Here is a 13,507-nt window from a genome sequence, read left to right as displayed (position 1 = left end):
TTTGCAACAGATCAGTAAAGAGCACTCATAGACGCATGTGGCTTAAAACGGCATTTAAAAATGTACTGGTGATGTTGGACTCCAGTTTAAAAGAATACTAAGACAACCCCGTTAATCTGTGCAGTTAAACTACTGCACTGTGATCCTCTACGGAAACCCACCCACAATACAGAGGGAGGCAAACACTGACTAGAAAAGACATTTAATTTTTTGTAATGACTTGGCTCGGTGTTAGCTCTCTGACTTGGAGAAATCAAATCAGCTTAGCTGTTTACTTAAAGAACTCGATTAGCACCAATCCTGGACATCTTTGATAGAAAACCCAAACAGATGCTCCAATCTCTATAAATTAAAGGCATACTTAGCAACTTTCATATTTTTTTATTGTTTTCTTGAGCCAGTATGTGCTAAAATGACTCAAACCCCATCACCCTCTAGGGACAAAATACCTCATTTGCAACTTCAGAGTGGCGGGCCGCCACCTGTTAAGACTTGGAACAAATTCAGCTGACATACTTGGCACTGCAGTCTGCTTCCAGCACATTTCCAGTGTGATTTAGATCATGAACATGGCTGATTTGTTTGATTTAGTGATGAATCGCTCCTCTAGAAACTAATGAAGGCTAGGGAGACGTTTCAGCAGTTGGATTAAAGGTTGAACAAATGTGGAACAATAGAAAACTCCCAAACACGATAAACTTGTCACAGTGAGGCTGGCACAGTAGAAAATGGTGGACTCAGCAAGTCAAGCAGCTGCTTCTGAGCCCAGAAGATGTTCTATTGTTAAATGCTGTAAAAGAAACTCATTAGTCGAAATGAGCCCTTACCTCTACTTCACACTGGACGCATTAGCGGCGCGGAATTGCAGCGGACGTCACTGCTTCAAATTACAATCCATTATTATCCATATTGAGTGCCCTGTGCCTGAAAGGTGCTTTAGAAATAGACTAAGTTGAGTTGAGATTTTATATTCTGTGGGGCGATGCTGGAAATTTTCGGGCGCGTCCCAGAAGCGGCTCACCGCGCCAATTCAATTCAAGTTTTTTTATATAGCACCAAATCACGTCAAGTCGTCTCAAGGCACTTCACATACTAAACATTCCAATACAGATCAGTTCATTAAGCCAATCAGAAAAAAGTTTCCTATATAAGGAACCCAGCAAATTGCATCAAGTCACTGTAAAGTCACTGACTAGTGTCAGTGACTACAGCAATCCTCATACTAAGCAAGCATTTAGCAACAGTGGAGAGGAAAACTCCCTTTTAACAGGAAGAAACCTCCAGAGGATCCTGGCTCAGTATAAGCAGCCATCCGCCACGACTCACTGGGGATCGAGAAGACAGAGCAGACACACGCATACACCAACACCAGCCCACCCATACACAAACACACATCCACAACATATATACCAAGTAATGTTTCTATGGTTACATTGTGATTTCTTAGTAAATATTCTATTTGGTGAGAGATAAACTTTATTGTATTTATCCTAGTGAATCTATAATTAAATGGGTAAACTAGTAGTAGCACATCCAATGTCAAATTAAGTCAAATGTTATTATCAGGAGAGGGAGAATGTTTAAATGATTAGCAACAGTGTTCAAGCCATGCTGCTAAGGATCTGCTTTTAGTTTTGCCACGAGCTGCTTCTGGGACACGACAATTTTCACAGTTGAAAGAACTAGAGAGGAAATTACATACAGTTGCAGTTCAAAACTCCTGGTAATTTTCAAAATAAAAGACTATTGTAGCAATGCGATTTCATATCTATGTAGAATACGTCAATAAAATACAATTCAATACAATACAAGCAAGCAAAACTGCTTTGTATCCCTTTTAACACCATTCATGACCCCAGTGACTTACTGATTTTAGGACTCTCTTGGTTGATCTCTTATGGCAGCCTAAACTCGTCCTTTCTTTTTGCATTTTCTCTCCACACAGGAAGCGCTCAGCTGTTCTCGCTGTCTGATGCACCTGCCCCTTATTAAAGCTAATTAGCTGAGCAGGTTATGCCCACCAAAATCAGTCATCTGCCTAATTTTTGTTACACTACAGGAAAGATCTTGATAATTAACTGAGTAAGCCTCAGTTTGTGTTTTGGCAGACATTCCTTGTCAACACAACACATGAGCAGACTTAAATAATCACCATCTTTAAGATTCCTGCTTCTGCTCGCATCCGAGGAAGCATTTGGAGAACAACACAACAAGCATTAATAAATGTACCCATTGACTTGATGAATGCTAGGTGCGTGCTGCAGCTTTAGTAAACCTCAAATAGCTGAATATTACCTCTTCATCAGCAGCATTAGTTTAGTTTGTAGCACCAGTTTTCTACCTGCTGGGTAACGAGTTCCAAAATGAGAATCTGTTTCAGAAATTGCATGATGAATTAAAAAAGACCAATCATCTCGGAAAGTAAACAGACCTCTGCAGCAATGCTGACATGTTGATTACGCCATGTAAACCTGTTCTGAATGTTAACTATTTTTTATCTATTCTTCATTCAAGCATCATTGTTTCCCATTCAATATGTACAGAAAGTCTTGTTCTCTGTGGTACCTCTAGTAGTTTGCAAATGGTCCCGTGGATTTAGTGAGTTTGCATACCACAACCTGTGCTAACATGCACTCAAACATCTGCACACATTCACTCAGACCAACATATTGCAACCTCCTGTTCTCCATCACTCGTTTACTCCAGTGCTGCACGGATTGTTGCCCTGGAAAAATCATACTGGACAAAAATCCAAATATAACTGTCCTCTGAGCGTAGACGGAAACACTAATTCATTGAGATTCCCAATTGACTTAATGGCTGGATTTGCTTGAAGCCATCATGGAAACTGTCACAGTCATTTGCTGCCACATCAGCAATGAGCTAACGATGCTGTCTCTAAGGCTGCCTGGCTTCTATAATAGGAAACACACAGTACATGCTTATCCGTGGAAATAAAATTAATAAAAGGTGACATTATATTGAACTTGCTCGAATATGGATGAGTTAAAACTGTAGGTAAAAATGTCAAGATGTGATTAAAAACAAACTATTTAAACTTTATGTGAACAATCCATGTGCAAAAAATCACCAAGAAGATAATAAAGTTGGTATCACGGAGTGTAATGGTAAATTTTTAGAATACTATTCTTAAAATCTATCGAATGCAATCTCAGATTGTGAATCCAATTTTAAAATTGGTAAACATTTGTGCTTGATGAGGGGACTTCCTGTATACTCTTCTACTGCTGTCGTTCCTGCAACTGTAGAAATAGAATGCTGACCGACTGAGCTGTTCGTTCCTGTGAGGCGGAGGTGATAGGAAACACAATGGCTGCAGAACCACGGCCAACTTGATACTGGAGAAATCCTACATGGTCTGAAAATGTGGTGAATATTAAACACCAGCTTTGTCTGCAACAAGCACACCTTCAGATCGAGTATTTTACTGAATATATCTCATGGACCTGAACAGGCCTAAAGTCTGGTAGTCTGGTAACAAAAAGAGATTTTATTTAATCGTCGTCGTCTTCTTCCGCTTATCCGGGTCCGGGTCGCAGGGGCAGCATCCCAACTAGGGAGCTCCAGACTGTCCTCTCCCCGGCCTTCTCCACCAGCTCCTCCGGCAGGACCCCAAGGTGTTCCCGGACCAGATTGGAGATGTAACCTCTCCAACGTGTCCTGGGTCGACCCGGGGGCCTCCTGCCGGCAGGACATGCCCAAAACACCTCCCCGGGGAGGCGTCCAGGAGGCATCCTGACCAGATGCCCAAACCACCTCAACTGGCTCCTTTCAATCCAGAGGAGCAGCGGTTCTACTCCGAGTCCCTCCCGAATGTCCGAGCTCCTCACCCTATCCCTAAGGCTGAGCCCGGCCACCCTACAGAGGAAACTCATTTTGGCCGCTTGTATCCTCGGAGGATTGGGACGTAGATCGACCGGTAAATTGAGAGCCTGGCTTTCTGGCTCAGCTCCCTCTTCACCACGACAGATCGGCTCAGCGTCCGCATCACTGCAGATGCTGAACCAATCTGCCTGTCGATCTCCCGATCCCTCCTACCCTCACTCGTGAACAAGACCCCGAGATACTTAAACTCCTCCACTTGAGGCAGGACCTCTCTCCCGACCCGGAGTTGGCAAGCCACCCTTTTCCGGTCGAGAACCATGGTCTCAGATTTGGAGGTGCTGATCCTCATCCCAGCCGCTTCACACTCGGCCGTGAACCTACCCAGCAAGAGCTGAAGGTCAGAGCTGGATGAAGCTAGGAGGACCACATCATCCGCAAAAAGCAGAGACAAGATTCTCCTGCCACCAAACTCGGAACACTCCACACCATGGCTGCGCCTATAAATTCTGTCCATAAAGGTAATGAACAGAACCGGTGAAAAAGGGCAGCCCTGGAGGAGTCCAACCCTCACGGGAACAGGTCCGACTTACTACCGGCTATGCGGACCAAACTCACGCTCCTCTGGTAAAGGGACTGAATGGCCCTTAACAGAATGCCACCAACCCCTTTCTCCTGGAGCGTCCCCCACAGGGTGCCCCTGGGGACACGGTCATAAGCCTTCTCCAAATCCACAAAACACATGTGGATTGGTTGGGCAAACTCCCATGCCCCCTCCATCACCCTTGCAAGGGTATAGAGCTGGTCCACAGTTCCACGGCCAGGACGAAAACCACATTGCTCCTCCTCAATCTGAGATTCAACTATCGATCGGACCCTCCTCTCCAGTACCTTGGAGTAGACCTTTCCAGGGAGGCTGAGGAGTGTGATCCCCTATAGTTGGAACACACCCTCAGGTCACCCTTCTTAAAGATGGGGACCACCACCCTGGTCTGCCACTCCACAGGAACTGCCCCCGATGACCACGCGATGTCGCAGAGATGTGTCGACCACGACAGCCCTACAACATCCATGGCCTTGAGATACCCAGGACGAACCTCACCCGCCCCCTGGGGCTCCGCCGCTGTGTAGTTGTTTGACTACCTCGGCAACTTCTGCCCCCAAGATTGGACAGTCCATCCCCATGTCTCCCGGCTTTTATGTAATCATTTTATAAAATCTTTTAGAGCTTTTTTTTTTTCAACTAACCTTCAGATGACACATGTATACACTAGCATATCTTTAGTTTGTGGTTATGGTATTTATTTGTGGTTTAAATTATTTTGTTTTTTAACATATAGTCATTATTGAAATGTGTGTACGTGTATAGTTTCCTTGATCTAAAATGGGTTAAAACATTTAAAGCCCTTAGAATGTCCTAATTGGACATGAGCAGACTTAAATAATCACCATCTTTAAGATTCCTTCTTCTGTTCGCATCCGAGGAAGCGTTTGGAGAAATGTGAAATGTCTTAATGATCAGTGGTTCCCAACCTGTGGTCAAGGACCCCAAGATTGCAGGGGATGCCCACACTTTTTTCTGTACTGAGGTTGAGGTTACCAAGTTTATATTTGTACAAATTGTATGTATAAAATCTCAATAACCCAAACCCAATGACCCAATAATCTAATTCTGTATAAGATTTATAATTCTGCATGTCTCTATGAAGTTTGTAATTAATCACTTTTAATTGTGTGGATGTGGGTGGGAGTTGTTGGGGTACCTTTGCTTGTCTTCGACACAGGAAAGGGGGTTCTTGTGAAAAAAGGTTTACTGGTCTATATGATGGTTCTAATTTTAGAAAAACATAAAAAAAAAAAAAAAAATATTGTTCAACCCTAAAGGCTCCTTTCCACCGAACATAAAAACGGTGCACAAGGTAATTCCCGCGTTTTACCCGCGAGACCCCTTCCAACCGGGAGCGTTTCAGATGTGAAAAAGGAAGCAAACACGTTGCATGCCGCTGGTCCCACAAGGCCACAAAATCATGGGAGAATAGCAACACTAAGTGTGATTTCAGAAGTCTACATGATAACAAGGAAGGGGAACAACGGCTGCATGTATCCAAAAACAGGTAGTACTTGAGTGGAGGTGGGGGTCTATGCCCTCCCTCCTCTGGGCGCCCCGACTTGGTTGCTGTAGTTGACCTGATGCTGCCGGGGCAGATGGCTCCTCTGATGGTGTTTCCTTGCCTTACCTTACTTGGCTCATCTGAACTCAGCAAAATATAATTTTTGTGTGTGTGTGTGTGTGTGTGTGTGTGTGTGTGTGTGTGTGTGTGTGTGTGTGTGTGTGTGTGTGTGTGTGTGTGTGTGTGTGTGTGTGTGTGTGTGTGTGTGTGTGTGTGCCATTTTAATTCTGTAAAGCACTTTGAGTTGCACTTTTACTTGAAAAGCTCTAAATAAAATCTGATTGATTGAAAAAGGTCTGTGGGGTTGTTTCTATTCTGTTTACACTTACGTTTACCTGCACGTGACTTTTATTTAGAAAGTTTCTGGATGTTTTACACTGCTTTTGTGTTAGACTTCCTGTCTGGGCTGATCTAAATTGTGAAGTTTGGCCTGTTTTAGAGGCGTAGCACATAAATTACAGACTCTAAACGCAACAATAGCATCCCTTCTCCTCTGGGACTCGTCCAAATCATCCCACTTTGCTGCCGCTGGAAAGGAACTCGCCCTCTATAATGGCAGCTAATTGCTGTGAAGTCTGTTTTGTGACGCTTTCTCATCCAGTGGAAAGGAGGCTTGAGTCGCACAAAATAAAAAAAATAAAAAATAAAATAGCTTTTTCAATTGAGCATGTTAAATTAACTTTATATATATATATATATATATATATATATATATATATATATATATATATATATATACCTGACATAAATAATGATGTTGTTGCCTTTAGCCAAATGTAGCTAAATTTAGTACTACCTTCTAATGATGTCATGACAATATTGCAAAGGAAAACTATTGTACTGACTCATATTATTAAGCTCGAATTTTACCCACAAAGTATTTTAATGGGACAAAATTCATTTACAGAACACTGAACTTGATAAGCTAAATCAAACAAACCACATTTAAATAAATGCATGTGGCTGGTTTACTATCTAAAATCCAAGCCTATAGACTCACATTCTGTTCCTCTTTCAGACACAAAGCTGTGGTGGAGTCGCTCTGACTTATGTGGAACCATCATCAGAGAAAAAGCAATCTTCTGGTTTCTCTGTAGCAGCAGCTCTGCTTTCCTAGGATATCTAGACAATCTAAGGATCTCTACTCCAAGACTTTTTCCATTTGCATTCACATCACTAAGAGCAGAGCAGGAGAAATGCAACAGCCAGCCCAGGTAGGTATATGCCTTAAAAATTACAATAAACTAAAATTACAGTAAGAGCTCCATACACTCTAGAGTTCACCGTCAGTTCATTAATACCTGTTGGTCGTAAGTTTTATGGAGTTTTTATTTACATAGCTATTTTTTTTATTTTAGAAATTAACTGTCTGGGCCACCATCTCCTCCTTTTTTGTTGTTTCATGGTTCAAAAAATAGTTACAATCTGGGAACTGGGACACTATTAAAAAACACCCATGATTATTTGGGTTTAGGTTAATGCACTGATCTGTTGAACTTCCTTTAACCCCTACAGCTGTTTTGTTAATGCTAATCGATATCCATATCAACAATTTAAGATGAGCTGCAGAAGGGCAGGCTGGGCGGGGCAAGTTCAGGCTGAGACAAAGGGACCGTGACACGAGACTTACGTTAGTCGTGTCAGAAACACTCGTTTATCTGTTGTTTCAGTCAGCTGGAGATGGGGGGGGGGGGTGTCATTTGAGCAGCAGGTGGGATTCACCCTAGACATGTCACCGGTCCATCAGAGACACTCGAGCTCCCAAACACTCTCTGCTGAGCTCAATTTTCTATCACTAAATAAGTTGTGTGTTTTTGTACTGGGAGGAAAATGGAGTTCCGTGAGAACATGTAGACGTTCAGCAGGAAAAGGGGACGGTCGGTGCAACTGAGGTCTGAACCAGAGCCCTTCTACCGGTTTGGTGGGACAATCACAACGATCTACCGGTTTGGTGGGACAATCACAACGTTCTACCGGTTTAATGGGACAACCACAGCGTTCTACCGGTTTAATGGGACAACCACAGCGTTCTACCGGTTTGGTGGGACAATCACAACGTTCTACCAGTTTAATGGGACAACCACAGCGTTCTACCGGTTTGGTGGGACAATCACAACGTTCTACCGGTTTAATGGGACAACCACAGCGTTCTACCGGTTTGGTGGGACAATCACAACGTTCTACCGGTTTAATGGGACAACCACAGCGTTCTACCGGTTTGGTGGGACAATCACAGCATTCTACTGGTTTGGTGGGACAATCACAACGATCTACCGGTTTGGTGGGACAATCACAGCATTCTACTGGTTTGGTGGGACAATCACAACGATCTACCGGTTTGGTTGGACAACCACAGCATTCTACTGGTTTGGTGGGACTATCGGTTTAGTGGGTGTGATGATTCGAAGGATCAACTAAGATAGGCAGATAGTTTGAAACAGCTTTGGCATCAAATGTGGACAGTTTACACTTGGGCTTTTCTTTGAGTCAAGAGCAGCTAGAGGTCCTTTATTTAGAAAAGGAATGTATTAACATCTTTTTGACAGTGTATTGTGGACAGCCTTGTTGACATGAGTAACAATGAGTACATCATGTTGTTCATTGTCCAACAGCATGCAGAGGCAGAGACTAAGTGGGTCATGACCAGACTGTCTAGTGACATAGGATGGCTTGCCCAGCTAGAGGCATAGAGGACCAAAGTTCCTATCATCAAGAAAGTACAGATGATCATCAGCAGCTGTCTGAGCAAGATTCTCCATATCCACTGGCCAGAAACCATCAGCAACAGTGAACTTTAGCAGAAAATGAGTCTGCTGCCTGCAGAAGAAGAAATCAAGAAACGTCGCTGGGCATGGATAGAGCACACCTTATGAAAACCAATAAACAAGATAGACAAGCCCTAAGATTTAATCCTGAAGGAAAAAGAAAAAAAAAGTTGATCAAGAAACACTTGGCACTGAGACCTCGAGGCAGACATCAAGACCATGAGAATGACATGGCTGCAGGAACAAGCCCAGGACAGAGATGCCAAGAGATCCCCTTTTGACAGATTAGTCCCAGGAGGGGTAGCAGGCGATAAGTAAGATGCTTCCTCGAGAATGCCATTCACATCTCAGCCCAGCAAGCATATGCATTTTCCAGCAAGCTCTGGATCTCTGGCATCCAGAGTTGCATGACATTTTCAAAGCTTCTATGGAAATAATGACCTGCAGCTGCAAAGTTCCTCCAAATTTTTAAGTTTTGAAGTAGAATCCTCAAACAGCCCTTTACGTGGGTGGGCATGAAGAAACCTGCTCAGTCCAACGCTCCAATAAATTCTCCTCTGTACTTTAATCCAGGAAAAAGCTCAGCCAGTTTACATCCTGTTGCCACGTAGCTTTGTCCTAGTAACGGCCCACTCGACTTCAACACATAGTGGAATATTTCTGGCTCACCCAGAGTTAGAATCTGACACCAACACAGAGACCTGTTTCTACTGTCTGTAGTGAGTCAGGCTGCAGAGCGCGCTTCATTCCTGCATGCAGCAGTGCTTCGTGTCGTGGGTGCTCCAGTGCTCTAAAACAAAGGAAACGTTGGGTGAATAGTCCACAAGGACACAGCAAGTCAAATAGTGAGAAACTAAATGATGTGAAATAATACCAGCTGCTGCTGCACATCATAATACTGGAACAGAAGGTGTTCCTAGAAGAGCCGAACGTCTGGCTCTTCACTTAGGTTAATTGAAGATGCTGTCTGCCACTTACAGACCGATATCATGAGTCTGTCTCTGCAGCAGAGGCATTCAGAGCAATTATCCGGTCTGTCCAAGCAATATAATATGGCTGGCACTTAATGTGGCAGGGTATTTTGTTGTTGCAAAAGTATATGTGCTGCTTTCATGCTGAGCTTGAAAAAAATCAACTTTGCACACAACATTCCTTCTTTCCTCATCAATGGGATCTTTGTTGCATGCACCTCTAAGACGGTGCAAGACCTTGTGGAAAATAAATAAAAGTGTTTGATATGCAGGACTTTAAAAATGACTACACAGTGATTGCCTTAGAAAATGTTCCAAAGCCTTTTGTTCTCTTAAAAACAGAGTAATATTCATACTTTCTTCCTGGTGGAGAGTCAGATGAGAGAGATAATGAACTCATGAATCCTGGGTAAAACTAAACTCCTTTCTAGGATAAATACAGGAACTATGTGGGCGAACCGGGGACACAGCAAGCCTTGATCTGATGATAAAAAGCCACCTAATAAAAAAAAATTATTATGAGATACATCTCCTGTTTGCTTATTCCACACCGAGGTTTATGGAGCGTTGTGTGAAGGACAATTTCTTGGCTCTGGTGCAGAAACTTCACAGATATGGTGTGATAATTAGTCTGCCTCCAAGGTACTTTTGGACAAAAGGTGGCAACTTGTTTCCCTGATTTCTATCTTTTTTCTGTTGAGCTGAATTAAACACCTGCAGGCTCAGCAACAGTAGCTGTAGATATACGTCTTAAAATGGTCAAAAAGAAATTGTATTATGTTGTTAAAAAGCTTGCCTGAGAAAGACATAATAATCCCTGAGGCCACTGCTTTTTTCTGCCCCAAATAAGCTGTACAAGTTGTAAATGTCGTTGCATTATCCTGTTTCAGAACATATTTTTTACCTTCAGAGGATGAGCTTCTGGCTCAAGGACAAATAATATAAGTTTTATCACATTTGGGAGCTCTTTCTGTTTTATATTGCAAAGGACAAAAAATTCCTGAGTGCTTTATGGACTGGGATGGACCGCAATGTCAAAACCCCGTAATGAATATGATTCCTGCTGCTTTATGTCTAATAACCCCCGTATAATCCTGTTCTTTGTGCTCTTATATATTTTTACATTTATTTGTCAGTTGTGTGTTTATTTAATCACAAGATGAGTCTTTTACTGAGCTCTCTATGTTATTTTATCTCTCCAGAACCAATGAAAATACTTTGCAAATCATAAAAAAAAGTTTTATTTGAATGAAGGCAGGAGGAAAACTATAAAAGAGTGACTGTGTGGACCATGCAGATTTTTTTGGCACTAATCTAGCATGAAATTATGTTTTCTGTCAGAGAAATGGAAGTGGCTGCAACCTGCTTAAGGAGGTAAGTCACTGGGGGCACCTCCACAAAGCTCCACCTGGCTGATGCCTATTGGTGCCGGGCTGAAATGGAGACCTGCCTCCAGGAGGAATGTTTACCCAAGCTTAGCACAGAGCCTTATTGCTCAAAGAAGCATGAGTAGATTTTCTGTCTTGCACCAGCTCTGTGCCATTTCATATGAGGACCTGCACAAAATGAGCCTCCAATCACCTGCGATGACAAGAATAGCTCTTTTAAAGACACAGAGTGGAGAGAAATTAACAGTGTGCAATGAAGCATAAAGCAACTGCACCAGACAGAAGGAATTCAAACAGCAAGGATTCCTGACATTCCTTACAAAAGGAAGCGCACAAGAGGAGAAATGTAGTTTCTTTTTGATCATTTAAATGAAAATTATGAAAACAATAAGCAGGTCTGCAAGTTTCTAACATACATACCGCTTTAAAGCAAAGATATTCACTCTGCTGAGTTAGACATAACTCGATAACATTTAGGTTTTTTTCTGCAGAATGTGCATGCAAATTTCACCCAACGAAGGATGATGATGATCTAACTACTTCCCAACAGCTCTCAGTTTAGCTCCTGTACTGTATCAGTGTGAAGGTTATTCCCTCTGAGTCTTTGAGGTGTCCTACATCACACCGTCTCTGCACAGCCGGCAAAAGCAACTTATCAGCTTTCAAAAACCAAACCTGCAGCTTCGTGCCAAACCATGCATCCTGCAAACGCATGTCATTTGGGTCAAACGGAAACTTTCTCGTGTGTTAGTGCAGGGAGCGCTGCTGGAATGAAAGTAACCTCACCTTGTATGTGCTGGTTCACCACATTCTCCAGACGATCCAGCCGCTCCATGATCCGGAGCGTGTCTCCTCTTTTGTCCCCCTCTAACTTTGCCTCCGGTAACGGCATGGGGACCTTAATGTAGATATTGGCGATGTAGTTAGTAACCCATCCAACATAGAGCAGGCAAACGATGTTGGTCATGGCGCTCAGGATCACGCATGTGGACACCAAAGTTTTGGTTCTCCTGGTGCAAGCCATGCCGACATCCCTCCATGCAGCACCGCCTGGGGTCCTCCCGTTAAACCGCAGCGCAGGGCGGCATCCGCCCTCCAAATAAAAATCTAATCAGTCAGTTAATTCAATTAATAACGAGCCTTTTAACAAAAACGAAGTTGTTTCCGGCGGCTGCGCTGCTAAGAATGATCCTGTGCGCAGCAGGGCATCTACTTCAGAAGTGTAGAATGCGTAAATGTCATTGTTTTTATTCTAAAGGTCCTAAAATACAGGTATAAATGTCAAATATCTACAGGTGAAGGTCCACTCCTCCGCTCCATTGTGAACCTCCGAGAGCTCAGATTCGTTTGAGGGCTGAGGGAAACAGGAGGGACGCGGAGCATCCTGCTGCAGCCAATAGGAGGGAGGATGAGGACTGACAGCCTCCCCGCTGCACGCGCGCTGACGCACGGGTCAGGTCGGACCGCTAACCACAGTGAGGACACAAACTCTGATGTCCTTTTTACGTCCAGCTGAACGCTTTTGTCCGCGTGTGTGTTGTCACACCGTTCATGAAAGGGATAGGATCAGGGGCGTAGCACCAAATTCTGGGCCCTAGGTACAAGTCTTCTAGGTGGGCCCCCATGCTCAATTACTTAATATCTCTCTTAAACGTTTTTTTGTCATGCTATAAGACAAGATAATAAATATGATCTTAATTTAACCTCTATATTGAGCAAATACAAATGCCAGCATAATGAAAGTGAAATGCCCAGACTTCACATTTAATTATTTTTATTTGCCAACAATGTGTTCAAACAAAAATCCTGGAATTTATTTTCCAGTAAATGCCCACTGACGGGTCTTCATGTTAGCAAAATCACTTATGAGATCTTTAAAGTCCAATCCTTTGGCTAATTGGCTTTCAATAGAAAGAAGAGCTAGGCTGTTCAGTCTATCCTGGGACATTGTTGATCTCAAATAATTTTTCACCAGTTTCAGTTTGCTAAAAGCCCGTTCACCCCCAGCAACAGTCACAGGTGGTGTGCAAAAATCCTCAGTTTAATACAAACTTCTCCAAAAATACTCTGTAATTGCATCCTGTAGATGGCATTAAGCAGCTCAAGAGGAGACCGAATGTGTGGAAATGTGGCATTGTTCTCAGGTGTAGCATCTCATTCTCAAATTCAGCTGTGAGATCCTTGTAATATTTTCTCATCAGTGCCTGGCACGATATCTTCATCTGCTCTTCAGTCATGTCTGTCATGGTTCATGATGTTAAGCTTTGCTGATATATATTGATATATTGAATACATATGACATGAAATAAACCAGGTTCTCTCTGTGAATGTAATGTACTCTAAATTTTATAATCCCTGCATTATCAGCC

At 42.9% G+C, this 13,507-nt stretch overlaps 1 protein-coding gene across 1 annotated transcript in view; it reads right to left on the bottom strand.

Moving 5' to 3' along the window:
- Positions 1–12,511, bottom strand: part of galnt18b (UDP-N-acetyl-alpha-D-galactosamine:polypeptide N-acetylgalactosaminyltransferase 18b) — a 166,534-nt gene extending 154,023 nt beyond the window's left edge. The window contains exon 1 of the mRNA XM_054732061.2: positions 11,925–12,511. Within this exon, the coding sequence (XP_054588036.1) occupies positions 11,925–12,162 (238 nt within the window). The 5' untranslated portion in view covers positions 12,163–12,511. The remainder of the gene's footprint in view (positions 1–11,924) is intronic.
- Between the last annotated feature and the right edge of the window lie 996 nt (positions 12,512–13,507).

Source organism: Nothobranchius furzeri, chromosome 9 (genome assembly GCF_043380555.1).
Source record: "Nothobranchius furzeri strain GRZ-AD chromosome 9, NfurGRZ-RIMD1, whole genome shotgun sequence".
Taxonomy (NCBI): Eukaryota; Metazoa; Chordata; class Actinopteri; order Cyprinodontiformes; family Nothobranchiidae; genus Nothobranchius; species Nothobranchius furzeri.
Note: the sequence above shows the minus strand (reverse complement) of the source record. Positions and strands in the feature narration are given on the sequence as shown.